Below are 22470 nucleotides of genomic sequence, written 5' to 3' on the forward strand. Positions count from 1 at the left end.
CTCAGGCCACATAAATTCAGCAAAGTAGTGGTTTGGGGGTCCCTGTACAGCTTTATTTGTGATCAAAGGGTATGGTGTTGTGGGGGAGAAATACCTCCAGACAGATTTAGATTTTTACTCCAAAAATCTGTTCAGACAGAGGCATTGTAAAAAATGCCCAGTGTATTGCCATGGGGTAAGACTGCCTTGTCACTCTATAGCAACCCCTGTCTCGCCTATAGGGAGCGGCAGTTTTAGTTCAAAGGGCTCTAGGTCCATTCTCTTTCCCCATTTACATGAAATGGGACTAGAGTGGAGCGTGGCAGCCTTTTAACAGTGCCCCACAGCACTGCAAGAGTTCAGTCCAGAGAGTGAAGGACACCGTGTCCAATTGAAATTACAGAGGAATTTGGGGTAGGCAGAATGTAATTACACAACTGGAATTTAAACTGTGAAATTAAAAGGAAATATTCAAGGATGAAGGGGCAGAGAGAATCCCTAATCTCCAACCAGGCTAGGCTGTGTGCCAGAAAAGTCCCTTTCTGAAGAGGGAATAAGCAAACAGCCTGTCCTGGAAGAATAGGGAGGTAGAGAATAAAGACAATGTTTTCAAAAGCACCCTAACTCCAGCTGTGTGTTTGTTTCATAGGCTATGTCTATTCTACAGAAAACCTTGCGGTTGCTAAAAGGTGTCAGATGTGTCCCTCTTGTCCCCCTCTTCATTGAGGTCAAAACCAATTTGGTTCCTCATGTAATTGGCACCGAAGCATTCCCAAGGTCTACAGCAGAAAGCTTGCTGTATGTCTGGTCAAAAAAAGGAGTTCAGCCCTCTTTTTCATATAGGTGCAAACCAGTCTGTCTTTCTGTATAGGGTCTGCTAAACTGCAGCCACTCTCGCTGTAATAGCTGAGCATTTCCCAAGTCTGAGTTAATAATTTTCAGAAGTAAAAATATTCTGTATTTGTAAGGGTTCCCTTGTACTAAAGGGAGGCAGAGAAAACCACTGAAAACAGATCTGTGGCAGTTTTGAGAGGCAACTTGAATCAGGCTATTACAAATCCCACTCCCCAAGAGATCTGAATGGAGTTGTAGGACCCCATTGTTGTCTCTCGGAGTAGAGAGACAGGTAAAGACGGAGCCAGCCTTGTGCATCTCCCGGAGAGGAACGACAACAACCTGAGCAGGGTCTTTCAATCAAGGCACAATAGAGAGAATTCGGAGCTCCTCTTCCTGCGCTGCCCAGCCACACATGCAACTGAAGACAAGTTACTTAATTTCTCTGCCTTAGTTTACTGTTGCTAAAAAAGCACAGTTATAATTTCCTGAACCTTCTAAGCTGGTAAATTGTAAGAGGCAATTGATTAAAATTGGAAGGTGCTCAGATGCTGCATTGATGACAACCATTGAAATGCACACAAAGAATTGAGCTAGAAAAAGAAAGCGCACCCAAAGCATCAGAGAGTGAGAAAAAGATTGAAAAACCCACCTGAAAAGATAAGTGTCCTTTTAGTGATTACCTCTCCCTTTCCTGAGGATGTGTGAAGGTTCTGAATTACAGGGTTTTTTTAAAATATGAAAATGAAATCCATGTTTCTTTTCGTCTGTGCTTCATTTCTTATCTCCAAATAAAGACTTAGCTGCACCCGAGAGGGGCAGAGTATTATGAGATGGTACAACTTTCCTGCTACCGTTTCATTCGCTGGGAGCTTCAGAGGATTGGTGACAACTCTCAGAAACAGGAGGTTTGGGGCCATCCTTTTTCCAATCCAGAGACGACAAAAGAGGGGCAGAAACAGAGCTAGAAATCCTCTGGGTCTCAAGCCTCTGGGACGAGAGTGGACTGCCTCCTCCATGCTCTGTAACAGGAGGAGGGCAGGGAGCAACACAGGAGAGAAAGGAAAAACAGCTTTGTGGTTCAAGTACTGAACTGCGCAGCCTCAGAGCACCTAGGCCCAGGTCCAAGTACCACTGATGTCTCTGCTGTGACACTGGAGGAACTGCGCATAATCTTTATATTGCTTTTCTCCACTTCTACTCCTTGATCAAGGAGCTACTAATCCTACTTTTCCCTCGTTCTTCGCCTGCCATCTCCCAAAATTGCAGGCTTTTTGAGACATGCACTGTCTTTTGCTGTTCATATCTGTAGCCTGTTCAAAAAATGAGACTGTAACCTCTGTAACTATTACACAGACCGCAACACAGAGACTGCCGGTCTCTCTGTAACGGTGTGTGTTACGCATGAAAAATGGTAAACAAAGGCATAAATGTAAGTTTAATTAAAGGTGAGACAATCTGAGCAGTTTTAAAGGATTTGAGAGGTTTTTGGGGAGGTATGCACGAAAGCGTAAGGGGCAAAGAACAAATGTTTTGAGGCAGAAGCCTCTGTAGCAGTACCTGGAGGACAAAAGGGAAAGCTGAAGCAAACATGACTCCAGAAGCAGAGCCTCCTTGAGGACAGAAATCTGATGGGAAGAAAACATGACAGAGGGAAGGGACATTGTGTGAGAAAAGAAGCATCTGGGATTCGCATCTGAGTGACACAGTGGAATTGGAGCAGAGCAGATAAGTTTGCTCTTAATTTCTCTGTACACTAGAGCTGTGTGGGGAAAAGGAGAATTTCCCTCCCAATGTGCTTTTCGCTTAAATACTGCAATTTGTGTTTCTTTTGCCCCCAGCCTTCCCACCTTGTTCCTTTTGTCCCGTTTCCTCACCTTAAAAAAAAAAAAAAAAGTATCTGAAACACTACTGAATTAATTCTAGCGGGAGACAGAAAATTCAGAAGGTAATATAGCCATCATAAAAAATCTGGGGTTACAGGCACAAGTAGAGCAGGCCAAGGAGGTCTCAGGAATTAGGAGGTATCTGGATCAAATCAAAACAACAGACACAGATACAATGCAAAGCTTTAATAGATCCTGAAATACTATTTCTTCCCTTTACAGGTGCGTTGATTTTGAACATTGTATTGTTTCTCACTGCCAGAAAATATTTTTAAAGCAAAATCCCTGTGAGAGGTGATTCTACAAGGCTGACAAGTCCAGTCAGAGAACAGAAACACGGAGTCCTGTAAGGCACTCGCTGCTTTGGGCTCTGTTTCAGCAGAGAATATAAGTGTATTCCTAACCACCAGTGTGAGCGTAGTCTCGCTGACTGCAGCCAAACAACTCAGTTTCCACTTAGGTCTTTTTGTGAAACGAATCTAGAGTGCTCAGCTTCTTGTAGGACTAAGCTTCGTATCATCTTTGTGTCCAATTATCTCAAATTTCAAGTATTTCAGCAAGCTGCTAACGAGTAAGACACCAGTCAGGCACTGTGTGGCAAGTAACATCAAATAAGAAGTTTGCAGAAATCACAAGCTGTTTGCGGACAACTCACAACTGAAATAGAGGTAAAATTTATCTGATAAATTATTCATCACTAATGATTTGGGCAGCTTTCCTGGATATATAGCCACAGGGATGTATGACACCTTGGGGAAAGCATCAGATAGAGATACATTCAAACTAGAGAAGAGGATGCAGACATAGGTCCAAAGCAATATTTAAAGAGAGGGAGAGCAGCTATGCGGCCAAACAGAATGAAGTTCTCTTTATAGCTGGTCAATTAGAAAACACCAAGCAGGTTAGTTAACTCCCAGAAAAAAAAACAAACTAGTAACTATTTGTTTTCAGACACCTTTTCTTTGGCAGCTGTGGGTTCCAGCTAACTGTGCAGAAGCTGAGTAAGAGCAAAGGCTAAATCAGGTGTGGTAATGAGAGCAAATTCTTCCTGGTGAGAAGCTGCTACTGTCAGGGAGGAGGTTACTAGGAGGTAGCATGCAGGACTGAGAAGAGTCTATGGGTGAGATGTGAAGATATGGGAGAGAATATTCAGCGTAGGCAGGATTAGAGCTGTGCAGAGTCTTAATCTAGGCAGCCCTTTCTCTACACCTTTATCTGTCATGGTGCAGCCACTGCATGCTGCAGTGCTGGTATAACCTGGCCATAAAACTGGATTAACTGGCCTGCAAGGATCATGGCTGAACAGTAGAGGAGCACGACAATATGCCTTTGTTTACATGTTCACTTCCGCGAGTGAAACACAGATCTTCGTGAGACAAAGTGCTTAATTACTTGTATGGATTATCACCACACGAATGTGCAAGAGTAGAATTAGTGTTAAGGGAAGTTTTTGCTCCTTCATAGCGGAGTCCATTTCCTCTAATGTTTTCTGCAGTATCAAGACGCTATTTTATAGTGTGAGGGAAAAAAAAAATCCCATTACCGGAAGCACTTATTTTTAAATAAGAATGTCAAAATTACCTCTCTGATTCAGCCCTTGGAGAGAAACCCTGCTGTCTCCCTCTCTCAGCCTTTCGTTTTTGGCTCTTCCCTATCAATGAGAAAAATCTAGTGACTGCCTCTGATGCGACTCATAATTTCTTCAGCAACAGCATGCAAGAACAGATCCTTGCCAGTTGCTCTTATTCCAACACGTTTTGAGCCCCAGAAGAAAATCGGCTTGGACTCTGACCCACTGAAGTTAATGACGCTCAGAAAACAATTGAGATTGAGCCCTTATTAATGAACGCCATTCTATACCACCTTCTGGTTCTTCTTCTTTTTGTGGATGTACCTTACAAAGCTCAGGGATAACATGTATTTATGCAATATTAAGGTTACGAATATAAGCAAGTTTCGTGTTTACTCTGCCAAATTTGTGAAGAATCAGCAAAGTTTTGCCACTCTCCACGTTTTGCTGAGTGCTTGTCCCGATTTTATAACTTTTGAATCTAAAGCTAATTTTACTTTACTCTTAATGACGGAGGACTGAAGCCCGACTCCCTCTTCCTTTCAGGTTCGTCAAACTGGATGTGGGAAGTGGAGGAGGATACAATATTTGTTTGAGAAAGACACCCCAGGAGCATTGTACTGCCCAGAGCGAGGGGCACGTTACGGCAGGTTTCTTAACAGAGGAGAATCACTTCCCTGTAATTGCTCTTTTCTGAAGGAAAACCAGACCACCTCCTCCACGAACAACCGCCGGTTATGTTATTTCATTTTCCCCGTATGCAATTCCTTTTTATTCACTGGGGATTAATTTCGCTTGGCGCTTGGGGAGTACCTGTCGTGCAGACGCAGCTACGAGAGGTGTTTTCACACCACCGCTCGCAGACACAGCTCTTTTCGAAGCGCCCTTTCAGCCTAACGGCTGCGTCTGAAGATCTTGTCATCCAGTCGCCTCTCTTTTACCACCGCGGCTAACGATTTGCGCTGCTCCCTGGCGGGTCCGGGGGCTGAACAGTTAACGAAGGCAGGGCTGGAAATGCCCCCTCGGCTGGGAGCGGCTCCTCGCTGCCCCGCCGCCGTTAACCCGTACCAGCCTTCGCTCCGCCAAGGAGCCCCTGGCGCCGCGCGGTCGGGGGGGGGGGGTGGACTCCCCTCAGACAGCGGCGGGCCCGGCCGGGCGCCCTCGTCCCCCCCCCCCCCGGGGCCGCCGGCAGCCCCGACTGCGCAAGCGCCCGCGCCCCCTGCCCCCACCCCCCCAGCACAAAAGCGCGCGGGCCCGCCGCGCGACGGTTTACACATTAACGAGCCCTCGGCCAGAGGTGAAGGGAAGGCAGCCGCGCGCCTGCGCCGTGCCGCGCGAAAGCTGCCCGGCGGAGGGGGGGGGGGGTTGGGGAAGCTAGCGCGTTCCCTCGCTCGGCGCGTGCGCAGCGACGCGCCTCACGCCCGACGCGAAGGCGGCCGGCGAGGGCGGGGGAGGAGGGGAGTTTGCGCAGGCGCAGAGCGAGGCCGCGGGGCCGTCGGTTGGCGGCTGCGCAGTAGGGCGGCGGGGGGAGGGGGCGCGCGGCGGGGGGAGGGGAGGAGGAGGGGAGGAGGGGGGGGGCCGGGAGCGAGGGAGGGTTTATCGGGCGGCCGATTTTGGTTAAAATATTCAAAATGGCGGACGGAGGAGCAGCGAGTCAAGATGAGAGTTCGGCGGCGGCGGTGGCGGCAGCGGCAGGTAATCATTACTGCATTTTACATATTCATATTCATACTCGCACACGCGGCCCCCCCGCCGCCCGCCCGCCCCGCTTAGCATAATTTATTAGTACTCAGGATTATTATAATTAACGGCACAGGAGGGAGCGGGGGGGGAAGAAGGAAAGCAGCCTCCCCGTGCGGGGAGACACACACACACACGCACACACGCTCCCTCCCTCACACGGAGCCGCGCTCGCACCCGCCCGCACGGCCGGGGCACCGGCGCCGGGGCAGGCAGCGGGGCGATGGGGGGCGGCGGCGCGACGGCCAGGCGGTGGGGTCGGAGGTGGGGGGGGGGAAGCCGGGAGGGGGCAGGCATCCCCGCACCCAAAAGCGGTCGGAGGTGGCTGGCCGCCACCCGGCCGGGCTCCCCTCCGGCTCGCACGCCCGCAATAAAAGCCGCTTTACATATTCATAGCTTGGGGGGGGGGGGGGGGGGGGGGGATGCTGCTGGAGCGGTCCCGGGCGGGGGCCGCGGGAGGGGGCACGGCCCGCCGGGCTGGGGGCAGGGTTCCCCCGCCGGCACGGCGGCGGCGAGACGGAGGGGGACTGGGGTGCTGGCCCCTCGGTGGGGCCGGGTGAGGGTGAAAGACTTGGTTCCCTCATCTCTCCTCTCGTTTCCCCCCCCTCCCCGCCCTCCTCCTCATGCCCTCCCCCAGCCAGGGTTATTTCCCCAGAGACTGGGGCCTGCAGGCATGGGATGGATGGGTGCGGATGGCCTCGGGGAGGGGTAGGGCGGGAGCGTGGTTTGGCTTTTTATTTAAAGCCCCCCGGCCCCCCCTGTGTGAAGGGCAGTTTCAGTGCGGGGTGACTTGGGGGGGGGGTGTGTGCAGGCAGGGTTTCTCCGTGCCCCTCTCCGACGGGAGAGTCCGCGTGTTTGCACCCCCGAAGGCTGGATTTGCCCCGGCGGCGTTTGCCCTCCTCCTGCTTCCCCCCACTTTCCCCGGGCTCGGGGGGAGCGGGGTGCAGCGGCCCCGGGGCAAGGCCCCCCCACCCCGGGTCGGGCAGCGGCCCCTCGGGCCGGGTGGTGGTGCCGGCAGCCCCGGCGGGCTCTCACGACGGGTGCAGGTCCCGTCCCTCTCCCTCGCTCGCTCTCGCTCCCTGTCCTTCTCATTTGAATAATGTCTAATTCGGGGAGGTTTATATTATTGAAATGGCCGCCTGGCTTTCCCCGCCTCTCATGTTTAGTAATTCAGACCTTTAATAACAGCCACTCAGAGCCCAACGCCGTGTTTATATTTTACATTCGCCCCATGTGCTTTTGTGGTTCAATATGATTCTTCTTTCTCGCTCTCTCGCTTTTTTTAAATTTTCTTGGCAACCCGCAGGGCCCCGAGATCAAACCCAGGCTGTGTGAGGAGAGGAGGGGGGAGAGCTAGGCCCTGGCTCCTCTGGCAGGCGCCTAGGCCTCACTCTCTGCTGCTTGATTTATTTACTAATAACCAAAATGACCCCCCCATCTCCATTCCACCCCTGCCAGCAAAAACAAAACCCTCCTGGGGCTTGAGCAGCATCAGATCTACTCATAGATTCTCAAACACTCATGTCTTTTAAATAAGGAGCTTATTTTTAATTTATAGCAACTCAAGACTGTAAAGCTGTTCCTTTCATATCTGCTTTTCAGAGGCTTGGGCATTTTTGGTCCCTTTGTCCTTGATTCTTTTCCTTAAAGGAGAGTTGCTTCTAATTTACGTTTGCTGGCACTGAGAGAGCTACAGAAGACACACTCAAAATCTGAACAGCTTTCCTCCTCGCTCTGAACACAAACAGAATTGAATACATTGAAGATAATCTTATTCACCTTCTTTTTGTATAGCGTGGATACAGTTTAACAGTGCAAGTGTGTCAGATGCTTTTGTCACTGCTTGTATCTTTGACTGTTCTGGGTTGGGGTTTTTTTTCTTTCATTTAGATTTGTCTTTCAAGACAGAAGATACTACTAGGCAGTACTGGGTCTAGGAAGGAAGATAAGTTTCCTATGATTGTGTCATGAGAACACCAAGTGAAAATTGAAATTAATCCTCTTAAGTTGTCTGGAGTAATTCAGTTTGAAAACAGATATTAGTCTGCTTAGAAAGAAAGCAAATGGACTATTTTATTAGAAAGAGGCAGTAATTAAAAAAAAATATTTATGCAGGGATGGGTTTCAGATAAAAGTGTAGGTTTTCATTAGGGACCATTGTTTTCACTCTGTGGAGAAAACGGACCTAACAGCAGGGTACTTCAAAGTAGTTGTGCCAGATTAGCATGTAAACGTCTTTGAAACATGACTAGGAGGAGAGTTCACATAAAAATGCAGGTGGCATATTTTGTAGTTTGGTTCTAAATTTAATTTGTGACAAAATACTATGCTGCAGCTATTGAAAGGCATTTTGATTTCAAAAATAACGACTCGTTATTTATCCTTTTTCTTCACCCTTGGTGAAGATGGGCCTTGGATACTAGAAGGAAAAAAAAATCTGTAGAAGCAGTAATGAGACTGTTCAGGTGACTGACTGTTTCACAGACCAACAGCACAAGGCTGGCTGGACAAAAAGCAGTAATATGATTTCATGCCTTAAATAGCATATGTTTTTGCACTCGCTTCACAAGATGTGGTCAAGCCAATGATGTCATTGGCCAGAGGACAAGGTGCAGTTAATTTGATTTATTGACCTGGGGTGAGGTGTAGCACTGAAACCTTCTCATAGGGAAACCATTTATCTGAGGACAATTTCCTTTATAGCAGCAATTTAACCACTGCTGAGACTGTAGATATTTTATCCAGCGTGATAAAAATGTACATTGCATCTTGCAAACAAAATTTCTTTGTCACTGACGTTTCAGTAATTTTTATAGAATGGAATACTGGACAGTGGCCTTGTGCAGTCTTATAGCTGAGCTGGGTTTTACAACACTGAGTTCAGATATCTACATGCCAGAATACAGATGTATTTCTTTCAAACATATATTTGTGTGCCTGTGTGGTAGCTTAAAATTTCACTGGAACATGATGCAGATTGAAGTGTGTCTTCACCAGTGAAGCCCATCGGCAACATGTTAGTGGTAAGCTCCTTTTTGTAAACCCTGGCATCATCTTCACTCGTCAGAAGGTGCCGAGACTTGTGCGTGGGTATTAGTTCTCAGTCTTGAGTAAGGACTTTTATGTTAGTTTGTGGGTGTCAGATTTTAAGCTGCTTCTTGGACCTTCGCTATCAGTGGTGGGTGGGAGAGTAAAAGAAGCTTTTTTTTTTCTTGCCTGTGGACTACCTGGCAGTGGTGAGAATGGAGGGTTTTGCTACTGTTGCAGTGCGTCCTAGTTCTTACAAGGGGAATATGTTCTCCTGTTTTGACTGCCCTATCAGCTTTTATTTTATTATGGGTAGAAGGAAGAAGGCTTGTCCTCCCTGTGAAATAGTTCCACTGCCTGATCTGATTACCTCTGCTTAGTTATCAAGGCGGCTCTGCCTTTTTGCACTTTTTTTTTTCTGTTTTTTCTTTTTGCTTTCACAACTGACCAAAACTTACCAATCTAACAGCTGGTTGGAAAACAGACTAAGCTGTGTCAGTAGCCATGCCGCCCCACGTGTGGAGCAGAATTGGGAAGGTGTGTGTCAGTATGCTGATTTCACAACTAGAGAAGCTAGAGCTTACTCCTCACTTCCTAGGAGTAAGGGAGAAGAATCTGAGCTTCCCACCCTGTCATTTTAAGAGGAAAAATATCTCAGGTTTGTTGTCACTAACCATTTCTCAAAGATTAGCCTGCACTAATAATTCAAGCAAAGAAGTGTTAATACTGACTTCCTGGTCCTGAATGTGGATAGCTTCTGAGTGCTTGTCTTGGCGAGTAATGGTGATGATGTCTGGAGTTGCCTCACTTGATGGAATCAGTGGGGTGTAGCCTTCAGCTTGGTCTGTCTGTTAAACCTAGGAAGCACCAACATAATCTGTGTTAGGAGTCTTTTATGTGGCATGAAGAAGTGTTGTTCCTACTTCTGCTCGATCGTAATAATGTATTGCCCAGAATAATGAGGTTTTGAACACCATTGTCACTCAAATAATCTTTTCCAAATTTCAAGTGGTAAATTCTGCATTGAGTAGTGCATTTTTGCAGTTTTCTATAAGTTCTGATGTGCAATGATGCAAATAATTTTGGGGTAAATGTTTTGTCCATGCTGTCCAGAATGTTTTTGTTTGATTGACCTGTTGTCCAGCTTCTTTCTGTTAAATAGTATTTGTCTCCTCCATAGACATGTTGGTTTTCTCTCCTGGTTCTCTGGCAAATTTGTAGTAGTGTTTTCTAGCGTGCAGTAAGTTTTCATTTGCTTTCCTCAAATTTTGGCTCCTGTGAAGTTCAGGACTTCAGATTACAGCATTTTTAATATACAAATCTAGTCAGTTAATTTTTTTGCCTTTTTTCCAGCATTATTTTTTATTCCCCTCAAACTGTTGTTGCCCATAGGAGAATAATCTTGATACTGATATTTAACACAGCTGACAATTAGGCAGCCTCTGCTGCTTGCACTTACAGCTTTATTATTTTTATCTTGAGAGACTAAGCGACAGTTCTGGCAAATGACTGTCTCTTATGACATATGTATTTTCAGTCTCTGTGACAAAGCTATTGTCAAAAGAAGGTGTTGAACAAAATTAAGTATGACTTGAGTGTCCCAAATGTGATATGCTTGGTTTGAGTGCTTAAGCTAGTATGTGAATGAAAGACTGTCTCATGTTGCTGGATAGACTTGCAGTGCTGGCTGTTTACTACTGCAGAGATTTGCTTCTGCGTTCACAAATTTTCCCACCCCTCTTCCTATTGTGTTGCATTGTTGCACAGGGCAAGTTAAATGTGGGATTTGTTGGACTGAGTGCAGGACATAAATTTAAAGGAAAGATACTGGTCTTGGTTAGTGTGTTTTGAGTAATTGCTTGTATTTCCCTTGAAACTGTTTGACAGTTGCTAATCCAAGAAAAAACATGTACATAGATGTATTTCTCTTTCTATAGCTCTATGCATGAAATTTCTTGGGTTGTGTGAATAGGCCCTCATGCTGCTTCATGCGTGCTTATTTTTCTCTGTAGAAAAGGAAATAATTACTTAAGATCTCAGTATTACTCCTTTCCCTAGTTTCTTATTTCACAACTATTTAGGAAATATCCACATTTGTTAACATAACTGTATTATAAATTATGAACTCTAGTGCATTACAAAGTCTTTGCAAAAGGAGTTTTTTTTATAGACTGCTACTGGCTAATTGAATTAGTTTAGGGTTAATAAACAACACAGTTGGGTGATTAAGTGTTGGCTTAGTATAAAGGATTTACTGGGTTCCAATCCTGAGTTGGTCACCAGTTTTGCTTGCTTTGCTGTTCTGGACTACATCTGTGTAACAGGACTTACAGCGCACACTTTCACAGAGATGTTGTTTTGTAGTATTTCTGAAGGTAGGAGTACTGTGAGTCTTCTGCTTTTACATGTAATCATCCAAGCTTGTGCCCAGGTTAAACTTTGCTTAGGATGTTTCAGTGCTGGCACTGTTGGTGCACTCTCACCAGCAATGAAGGCCTCCTGTTGTAAAGGCACAGATTATTGTCAGTTCTAACTACGATGTGATGTAGGTCTGCTGTAGGGTATGCAGGTCAATGACGGTTTAAATCAGCCTGGGCCTGTCCTCATTGCCCTGAGTGTTCCTGCCCCCTTCTCTGCACTGGTGCAGATGCTTGCCTCATTCCCTTGGTGAGCTAGTTCAGGGAATTATGTTGGCAGAAAACAAGCCTTGCCAAAAATAATGAATAGTTTTTTTGTTGGTTTAGCTCTCTGAACTGGCTTACAATGAGATTAGACAAACAGCAGTACCAATCAAGGAAGGGAACAAGAAGCATACGTGTTGACCCAAGTCTTTGTATAATTTTATTCTCTCGGATGGCTTTCCTGTTGGCATAAATGGGGAGTCATGTTCTCAGCCATGTGATCCTACTACTTATTTGGCACCCATCCTAGCACTTACTGGTTTCCGGGATGCTCTAGCTTAACTTGCTAACCCAGTGGAAAACTAGCCCCAAATAATTTTAGATCTTTGGTTTATGAGTTGAAATTGGCTCAACAAAGGCCTTAAAGTGCAAGAGAGAGGGTAGAACCATGTGAGTGAAAGTGGAGGAAGGGGAAAGAAGGAAGAGAAATGAAGCTTCCTCTTTTCAAAAGCAGCAGCAAGCATTCTGGTTAGCTCAGTTATATTGTATAACTTTGCTTTTAGATTGACATAAACCACAGTTGAGTTGATGAACTCGAGTTGATCTAAAATGGTACTGGCCGAAGGGAAGCGATAGAAATGTATAGCTGTGGACACTATGCTGGACCTCCGATTCTAGCAGCAGGCTACATAGATCACTGAAGCCAGTGATGAAACTGCACCTAAGTAAGAGAGTAGTTTAGAAGCCAATAGATGCTGAAAATTTGGTGTGGTTTGTTGCTGTCATAGGTATGATTGCATTAATGATAGCCACGGCAGAAACCCTTAAATAAAAATTGTGGATGAGACCATTAAGCGGCTCCCATTATTTTAGTACTGCTTACAGTGAGAAACCTCTCTAAAAAGGACTGTGGCTTAAAAGGACATATTGGCAAAAGTACTTGGGAAATTACAGACACTGTTACTGCTGCTAAATTTTGGACAGATATCCCTGTAAAGCAGCCTTTCAAAAAACCCAAAAGACCAACCCCCACAAAAACCCCCAAGTGTAACTGCTTCAGCCATTTAACACAATCAGTCTGAGACAGATTTCTCTTTTCTATAAATCATGATATTGTGACAAGGAACCTTTTGCTCATGGTTCCTTTTATTTTTTTTCTTCCCAGAAATCAGATTTGGCTGTATAGGAATGAAGTAGCATGTATGGCATGTTTGACCCTGTAGGACAGGGCATGAAGTTTTGGAAAAGGAAGATATGAACGGCTAAGTTACTAAAATAGTAAATAGATTTGAGAACTTAAAAATACATGTAGAAAAACCTGTTGAATCAGGCTGGAGATGTAGCTGGCTTTTTTCTCCTCCTTTTCTTTAAGAGCTGTTAGGAAGCCACCATCCTTTTTGCAGTGATCTCCTTCACTATTTGTTCTCTTTGTCCTTTCGATGATTCAGTTTTATTTGAAAAATACCATGTGACTTAGTAATTTGTGTCTGACCATACCAGTGTAAAGTTGTAGCTTTATACTACTTGGATATAGCTGAGGCAGAGGAGTATACAGTGAATACAGGTAGAAATGTTTCAGATGTTTCATGAATCACTCATTTCTACATTATTAGTTAATACAGCCTACTGAATGAGAAATGAGATCCATGTTTCTTCTGGGAATCCTCTCACAAAGATGCCTTTCTAATTATTCATAATTTTGTTATTTACTTGTTGATCTTTAGTAGGTTATCACTTTTATTTGAATTTTCAAATGTAGGTTTAAATAGATATTTGAATATGGTTATTTCTAAGGCTGCAGAGATACATGGATAAGCCAGGAAATGTTACCTCCCCTCCCTACCCACTCCTCCGGGAGTGTTTCCCACCCTATCCTCCAATGCATGTACACATACCTGCGTGTACACATGCTTTGTAAGAAGTACCAGAAAGCTTGGGCTGGGGGCATTTTCTTCTAGTTCTGTCTGTAGCAGTAGAAGACATTACTGCTTCTGACAGTTGGAGTTTCCTGTTCCTTTGCATCTATTGGTGGGTCTGCCTATTCGGTTACTGTCTAAGCCATTTCAGTTGAAATTAGGTGGGTTAGTAAAGACTGTGATCTAAGCTGCCTGAAGTAGCCCAGATAATTCTGACGAAAGTGTGTGAGTGAGGGATCGTCCGAGTTGCTTTGTCATCATACCTGAGGGTACAGTTCATGTTACGCTTAATCCAATTTAAGAGTGGGCTGCTGCCAAAAAGAAGTGGGAACTTCAGCAGGAAGAATATTTGGCCGTCACTTTCTGGACTATTGTCTGTTTTGACAAAGCCTGTGTAAAACTGTGTCCTAGCTTCTGGTAGAAATGGGTTGGGATTGTGTGAAGAAACTGGAGGTAGGAGGGCAAAGGCAGCAGTTAACTTTCCACTTGTAATGTTTGTTTCTGAATGAGGGTGTCTGTTCTCAGGGTTAGAAAGACAGGGTACTTTTCAGGCTTTATTGAACTTTCCAGTGGTACTTCTCTGTTTTTATTGAATTTGTGTAGTTCAGATCAACATAATGTAAATTGTTATGAGTATTTCCAGTATCTCAAATGAAGCATGCAATTTACAAGTCATTTCCCTTACGTGGACTTTATCATAAGGTTATCTTTACTTGCTGTTCCATTTCAGTCAGAAAATAGTTACTTTAGACAGCTTGTAGCAGCAAAGCTAGCTAAACTTGGGAACTTAGGAGTATCTTTCAGAACAAATGAGAACTAACACTTCTATATATTTATTTAGTCCGAGGTCTCATAGCTTCTGACTTCAAATTAGTCACACTGTCTCACATGGCAAGTCGTTTGAATCACATAATTGCTAACCTTTATCGAACTATTATTTCACTGCCAGCATCGCTTCTCTTTGGTTAGGATGGATGTACCAAAGTAAGGAGGAAGCCATCAGCTGCCAGGCTGCACCGCTGCCTAGCAAATTTTGCCAACCGTTGCCTTAGGAAATCGTGCTGAAGTCGGGGCAGAGGTAGGGCAGACTTTTAGTCAAAGCTCTCAAATGAGGACACAGGGGGAAAAGTGTAAACCAGAAACCTGATCGTTTTCCAAAGTTGAGTTTGCTCAGTTTGGCAAAAAAAAAAAAAAAAAAATTCCTCGAAAGTTTCAGAAATTTTTCATCTGTCTGGTTTTAAACTAACCTTTACTGCTTACCTTCTCCCCCCCCCCCCCCCGCCCCTTGTGTGCAAGGTTGTACAAAGAAGAGCTAAGCAGTCTGTTGCATGTTGTTCTTCACCTCTGGCTCAGGCAAGTGCTGAGCTGCAAATTCTTGGCATTTGGGAATGTAATCAAAGGAACTGTTTCTCTGCTTGCCCTGTTCTTATATTCTTTCCTAGGTGTCTACTGGTGACTGCACCTTACATGGTTCAGTTCAGTGGTGCAAAAGGGACTTGTTACAAATATACTAGGGACTGACTAAAGCCCAGTGCCCTAAAACCTCGTGAGAATGTACTTCAGCCATTCCTGTGTTGGGAAAAACTACTTCATTAATATTGTTCTCAACATAGTTAAAATTAAAAAAAGATCCAGGCAGGTCTTGTAACACTTTAATAATATCTGTAATAAACATAATTATTTATAAACTAACAGCTATTTTTGGAAGATACAGCATTTTGTTTAAGTGCTTATACGCTTTTTTGTAACTGTGGATGATGAGCTCTGCAGCAGTGGAAAGGATTTGCTATATGGAAATTTGAACAAAGGCATAAAGAGCCAGAATAGTTGTTTGGCATCTTAAATCCCCTAGCCTTTCTCAGCTTGGTTTGCTGGGGGAGAGAGGAGGGACAGGTAGACTGTGTTGTGGTGTCTCTAGTCAGGTTTGCAAGTGTTGTGGGCACCTCTAAAGATCCTAGCAGAAGATTTTCAGTTGTTGCTTCTGTTATAATATTGATAAATGAATAATAGCAGGAAAAAAAACGTTTACAAAGGTGGGCCAGCACTTGCATCTTCTCATTCCCCTATCTAGTGTTTACATAAGCAAAAGTTAGACCTAGCAGAAGGACTGTTGAGAAAAACCTAATTCAACAAGTTCCTTTTAAAGGTATATAAGAAGCTCCCCAAAGTCTTGAGACAATCCATATTTTTCTGCGTGCACATAGAGAGCACACATTAGTTGCTTAAGGGATCAGTTAATCTGTCAGTCTTTCAAAAAGCAAAATTAACTTCAGGCACAGTAGTATTTTTTTCATTACTTAAGTAGTTATTTCCTATTGTATGGGTTAGAGCTAGAAATGCTGTGTTTACTAACACGCGTCATGATCACAAGTGCCCAATATAGTCCCTACGTACCACGGAGACTGGAGGTGTAGGTGGGGTGTACCACAATGTCATCATTTCGTTTTTTCTTTTATTGGTAACAGTTAGGGTACAACATTGGGGATAACAGCGAAGGAGTCAAACAATCAAACCATACAATCCTGAGTTCGCAAACTCCAACGAGGAAAGGAATGTCATTGCCATTTGTCCTGTGTTTACATCACAAATAGGTCTGTGACTTGTATAATACAGGCACTTCAAGAAATTTGTACTCAGAATTGCAGAGCAGTTGAGAACTCTGCATTTCTGACGCAACTTGCTTGAGATTTTATCAACTTCTTTCAGTTTTCTGAGTTTGTGGCAGTTGTCTTAACTGTATTTGGTGTATTAGGATATATGCTTGTATACACAAGTTGTTATCACCAAAGGCACCATTTGTTCCTTAAGGTTTTTAAAAACATGTGGAAGACTAGCAAATAAGCATACTGTTTACTATATAGTGTGGCCTGTTTGTTAAAATTTGTTTTGAAACAATTTCTTTGGTGCTAATCAACTCTTAAGGTTGAACTGTGGAACACTCACTGGTATTACTGATCTACAGGTCTGACTTTTTTATTCAGCAAGTTAATATGAAGTTAATTTTCAGGTGTGTTTTCCTTCATATGCCTTTGTAATACTGAGTGGTTTGTTTCAACAAATATTTGAGATTGCGTCATCAAATGTGGCATTAATGCATTAAATACTTAACCATTAGTCACAAACCTAATTGTGACCTGTCAACTGTTTATCTTTTTTTTTCAAAAAGACTTAATTTCTGAAGCTTTTCTATTTGTGAATGGTGAGAAGCTGGGAACAGCAAATATTCCTTATGTAAAAGAGGACTGTTTAGAGGAAGAGGGATGATGTTATGAGACAGCTACTTTAGGGCTGTTCTTGGAGCCCTGCAGATTTGAAGCATTGCGTTTAGTGAGTGCATGAAAAACACACAACTGGTGTTTGAAGGCCCTGCGGGGGCAGTCCTTAAACAGAAGGAGTTGTGGGCTCTAAATGTGGAATATGTTCTTTATCAATTAGTTCTGCTGCTGTGTGACAGTTCGAGTTTGACTATCTGCCTGGCTTGTTGAAATAAGCACTGGAAAATGTGTTTTGGTCCCCCCCTTTCTTTGGAGTTTTTGCTGTCTGTTTTGTGTCTGAACAGAGATTTGTTGTATATGACTTCAGTCATATGCATAGGAGAGGAAAGCCCAAAGAGAAGAATTACTCTGTACTGGAAAAATTGAGGAACACTGTGGAAGAAAAACATCATTTTTTCAATTAGACACTTTTTATCATGTGTATACTTTATCAGACCTCTTTATGTGTGCCCGAGTGTTTAAAAAGTCTCACACCAGGTGAACAAAATAAGAGGCATTGAAAAGGCAATTTACTTACAGTAATATCTTGTTTCCTGTGTTGTTGACTAGATTTGTGTTTGAATAAGAACATTTCTTTTGTGGCAGCACAGGTGCTCCTTGATTCTGCAGTGAAGGCGGTATTCTGTGCTTGATACTAGCTAGTTGCCATGGCAACAATTATGATGTCATGAATTCAGTACAGTGACTTCACTGCAGTGTATTTTATCTTTATTCTCAGTTTTCTTCAGATCTTGCTAGCAAACTAAAAAGCATCTACGCGTCGTACTGTGACTTGTTTATTATGTGATAATGATGACTGATACAATCCAGACCTCTCTCTCAAAGTAAACCTATTTGCTGCTTACCTTTAAATTCACCTCCAGAGTCTGGGAAACTGAGACCTTGCATTTTTATTTATCTAGACCTGTTTCAGCTATACTACCCCAAAAGTTTTCTGATAGGAATGAAGAGGAAAATGCCTTCTTTTCATCACTCAAATGTGATTCTTTTCAGCTGAGAGAAATGTATGTACTTTTAAAACTGAAAATATGAGAGTAGCAGTGTGCTGTTATGTCTCTTCTCCCAGAATAATTTGTTCAATTCTGGCTTGCTTTTCTTAGTCCTATTCTTTTCCGAAGGAGGTGAACTGTTTTCTTAGTCTCTTTTCAGGGGTTTGTTGACCCACAGATTGTACCAGGAAACTTCCTGCCCATCAGCCTTCGGAAATGGTCGGCTGTTTTCCGCTCTCTGAGCGCTTCCATTTGTCACCGGGTTGTGCACTTCCATTTCACAGGTAGCAGAGCTGACTGTTCAGTGCATGCTCTCACCCTGTCCCCCATTGCTTTCTGATAGTCAAAGTATGTAGTGTTTTCTCTATATTTTTAAAGTGATATGACTTCCAAATTTAGCCCCAGTAAAAATGCCAATGAAAACATGGAGTTTAGACTGAATTTCTTGTTGACATAAATGTGTGTCTGTTTAGAGCTGGCTTATTGGCTTAACTCAAAGATTGCCTGAGACTTCTGGTCCATCTGACTTGACATTATCAGTGAATAACGCAAAGTGTGTTAAAGTGGTATTTTGTAAGGCTTTTTTTGGCCTTGGCAAGTAAAGGTTCTTCACCTTTGGCTCAGTTTGACAAAGGTAGCTTCTATGTGTAGGTAGGGCCTAAGTATGTTGTCAGTGTGCTGAAAACCTTTCTAATAGCAGCAGAAAATACAGGATGTGCTGATTTCTTTCTGTGGCTTACTGCTGCAGGGATCATTTGCATTAAACTGTATTGAGCAAATATCCATTTAGGTGAGGATAGAATTAAATGACCTCTTTACATTTTTCTTCCTCTGAAGAAAGATGGAGACATGAAAAGCACCCACTAGCAAGTGGGAGGATGTCATGGACAGTGTGTAAGGCTGATGAAAAACATAACAGGAAAATCAAAGTTGTAGCTGTCTTTCTGCAAAGGAGAAAAAATACTCTGTAGCCTGTCATTTATGATAAGCATATCGTGGAAGTTGAATTACGGCATGCTGCAGCTGGAGTTAAGAATATACGATGGATGTTTTTGTTAATAAGCTACTAAGAGGGGGAGCAAACTGCAAAATACTGTTGCAGGTACTGTTCTCATTACCTGAGTGCAGAGGTCCTGTGCTTGAGAATTTCCTAGTTTCTGTTGGTAACAGCTGTGCTTAGAATGAGTAGCTTTTTTCTTTAATCAGCATAAATGTGCTATTGATAGCATAGCTGGTGTTAAATTCTCTAAATGCTTTTTAAAATGGTAAACACTTTTGTCTTACTGTAATGCCTATGCATGTGAAGGGTTTTACTAATTTAAGAGTACTAATATGATTTGATTGCTAAAGCTTTTGGTCTTTAGACTAGGTTTACATGGTTCTCAGAATAGCCTTTCGTAATTTAGGTGGAGTATTTTTTGTTTCTGTTCATTTCTAAACATTAAGGGTTTTCTAAACTTGCAGGTTTTCAAGATGCTATTGGACAGGTTGCTAGAGAATCTTATCTAGGCTCCCTTTCCCACAAAAGGTTGGACCAGATGCTCTTTCGAGATCTCTTTGAGCCTGGGTTAGTCCAGGATTCTAGGATTAAACTGCTGGAAGTAATAATGGCTTTCTTAATGGCAAACGGACATAACTATGCGTGAAGAATTGCTAACTCAAAACTAACTTTTTAGTCACGTGGAGATTAGGTCATTCAGTTCCCAGCAGTGTTTGTATCAATGAGTGTTGCATTTAGAAATAGTATCATGGATGTCAGTACCAGGCTGAATATATATGGAATTTAAATCTCTGGACTACAGGTGCCTGGCAATGCAAATTCTTCTGAAGAAGTGAAAGGCGAGTGTAAAAGTTTTTTTTAAATGCTTCAGAAAAATGTTCTCTTTACAAAACTTCAGTGTGTGAAAATGAAAGGAAACTCGGAAAGGAAAAAGCAAAAAAAAGTTTTACTCTGTGAGTCCCTTATTCTCTTTTATGAATGGATGGGTGTATGGCCTATCTGCACTGTATAGATCAGAAAAGAGCCTGGTGCACTTTCTTCAAACTTAACATTTAAGAGAATGGGTTGATGATGTGGGAGGGGGAAGCAAGAACAAAGAAACACTACCCCCTCCAAGCATTTCCTTTTAGGATTATTAAATGAAGCGCCCAAAACTTTCATCCACTCCAAATTCTGCTATGAGAACCAGTTATTTTCTTGGCCACTGGGACTCAGAAAATAAGTAAACTGGCTGGAATTGCCTCAGTGCTGTTGCTTCTACTTAAAAATACAGCATAGAACCAAGGTAGTACATTAGTGCCTAGTTCACATTACAGGCTTCTACGTGCTTTGTTTATACAGACAGACTAGAACCTAGCTTATAAGTTATTACTGGTATTGGTGGTGCATGAAAGAATGGCAATACTGGTGAAGTAATTAGCTTGCATTTCAGGATACAGTGGCAGATAGTGGCTTGTGTTTGTTTGGGGGCTTAGGAGTAATGGTGGTATTTTGGTACTTTTTTTGGCTGCAGCTCTAAAGACTTTTGCTACAGGTCAGCAGCTTGAACAGGACTTCAGTGAAGAGTTAAAATGCTTGGATGGGTCATTTTGCAGTGCCAGAAGCAAGCACTTCACAGCCCAGAAACAAATTTGGTTCAGAACTGCAGTGTGTGAAAGAGGAGTTAACAGTAGAAATGGAGGCTTCAAGGGCTGCTTGCTACTGTAGAAAGGTCAGGAGGCTGGAAATGTCAGGGAGGTATTTCAGGGACAGTACCTGGTGAAAAGCTGAGCTTCTAAACTTGGTCCTGCTCAAGGGTCCCTTCTGACCTATTAATGGGTTCATCTGTCATCATTCTGAGTATCAGGTGACTTAACCCACCAGTACTTTGCTGCATCCAGTCTGCTGGGGAAGGCTATGAACAGCATCACAGGTAGAGACACCTCTTTAGATGTGTCCTGTCCTCTAATAAAACCTCTATCTTTAGAGGACAGGGTTTTATTGGCTTCATCAATGGCTACATCTCTTGCAAAGACCTATATAGAAAATTCTGTATATCACCTTTCAACGCAGTAAGGTTTTGAAATTTAATATTGTGAAGGCAATCAGGAGAATCTTCATCAGTACAGGGGGCTGGCCTTAACAAGCATATATTAAAATCATTATGGATGAGCTTTGGAGAAAACGTGCAGCATTAATTGGGAGCCATATGAAAACCTCCATGACAAATTTGTAAATGGAGATGGGTGATTCACCCACACACCTGGGTCCACAATTGGGAGTCCTGTGGGATGCTGGGGTGACATGGTTATCTTTGCCTCAGCAGGCTGCCTGGCTCCCTTTTTCTGCAGCTCTGATTCAGATTACCCAGCAGTCCTTGTGCTTTGCTATGATCAAACGATACAGCCCTCACGGAAAAATGTGCTACTCAAAGCTCTGTGTGGCTCCTGTAGCCAACTTGATCTATACAATGGGAAATAAGAAAGCCGCCTTTATCTGATTAAACAGCTGACTTTGGCATGAAATCTCCTTTTTAATATCAACTTGCTGGAAGTGCTATGACAATAAGAATGCCTTCCCCCCCCCCCCCCCCCCCTTGTTGGGAAACCAAAAAAAATCAACACTTCCTCAGTTCATGTATTACTTACTGCCAGAGCGTTCTCTGACGTTCTTTGAGTTTAATCGTCAGATGTGATACCTTGGTTGTACTTAAGCATGCAACTTTTTTTCAACTCAGTGTTAACTGCTGGCATCTGTGCTACATGAGGGTTTTTTTGTGGTGACCTCAACTATTGTTTCTTCTCACTTGCTCTATTATTGTTAAATGAAATAATAAAATGAATCATGGTTCAACAGTAATCATTAAATTACAGGCATCAAATCATCAGTTTGGGAAATTACTGTGCCTGCTTTAGTAGTGAAACATTACCTTGCACACAAAAATCTAGAAATACAGTACATTTTCTTTAAAAAATGGCTATTCTTTTTCAGCAGTTCCTTCATAAAGGACTTCCCTGTCCTCCTTTTGGCACTAAGTTGTAATTTTTCCTGAAACGGAAACACACCATTAGCAGCTGAAGTACTATGTTATCATGCATATTATGTTGTCCCAAAGCACAGTAGAAGATACTGTACTTAAGGCACAAACGTAAAGAAACAAACTGTCCTAATATCCCACTTGAACAGAAAGAAAAGGTGAAAGTTTTCTATAGCCCTTTTGGAATTTTCAAGGCTGTTATCTAAATGGTGTTAGGATGAATACATTTCTGGGCCCTGAATTTCTCTTCAAAAACAAATGTAAATTTTGGGAAATTACTTTCCCATCAACACACAAATGGTATTTTAAAAGTAAAAGAAATACGTGGTTAACAAGAAAAAGTTTGTGAAAGTTGTCTGTACAAAAAAAAAAACCACAGGAGGTTAACTGTGTCTTTTTTTTTTTTTCCAAAGACCTCTGTGAATGTATCCCTAACTAATTTGAACCTACTGAGGCTCCCTCTACGGTCAGTGTAGGTGAGGACTCAGGTGGTCAAGTTTGACTTTTGTGCCAAATAGTAGGCATGAAGCAGTGCTCCTTGTGTAGATTCAGATTACCATGAATAATATGCATGTCTTAACTTTCAAAGATTGGTTTATATTCTGTATTATTATTGT

At 43.1% G+C, this 22470-nt stretch overlaps 1 protein-coding gene across 5 annotated transcripts in view; it reads left to right on the forward strand.

Annotated features, from left to right (window-relative positions):
• Window positions 1–5865: 5865 nt before the first annotated feature.
• POU2F1 (POU class 2 homeobox 1) overlaps window positions 5866–22470 on the forward strand; it is a 108775-nt gene continuing 92170 nt past the window's right edge. For 4 of the 5 annotated variants that reach the window (XM_075434599.1, XM_075434608.1, XM_075434630.1 and 1 more), the window contains exon 1: window positions 5895–5964. In XM_075434599.1, the coding sequence (XP_075290714.1) occupies window positions 5901–5964 (64 nt within the window). In that variant the 5' untranslated portion in view covers window positions 5895–5900. Of the gene's footprint in view, window positions 5965–22470 lie in introns of all 5 variants that reach the window. The other variant, XM_075434638.1, reaches the window with a different exon arrangement.

This window comes from Opisthocomus hoazin, chromosome 1 (assembly GCF_030867145.1).
Source record: "Opisthocomus hoazin isolate bOpiHoa1 chromosome 1, bOpiHoa1.hap1, whole genome shotgun sequence".
Taxonomy (NCBI): Eukaryota; Metazoa; Chordata; class Aves; order Opisthocomiformes; family Opisthocomidae; genus Opisthocomus; species Opisthocomus hoazin.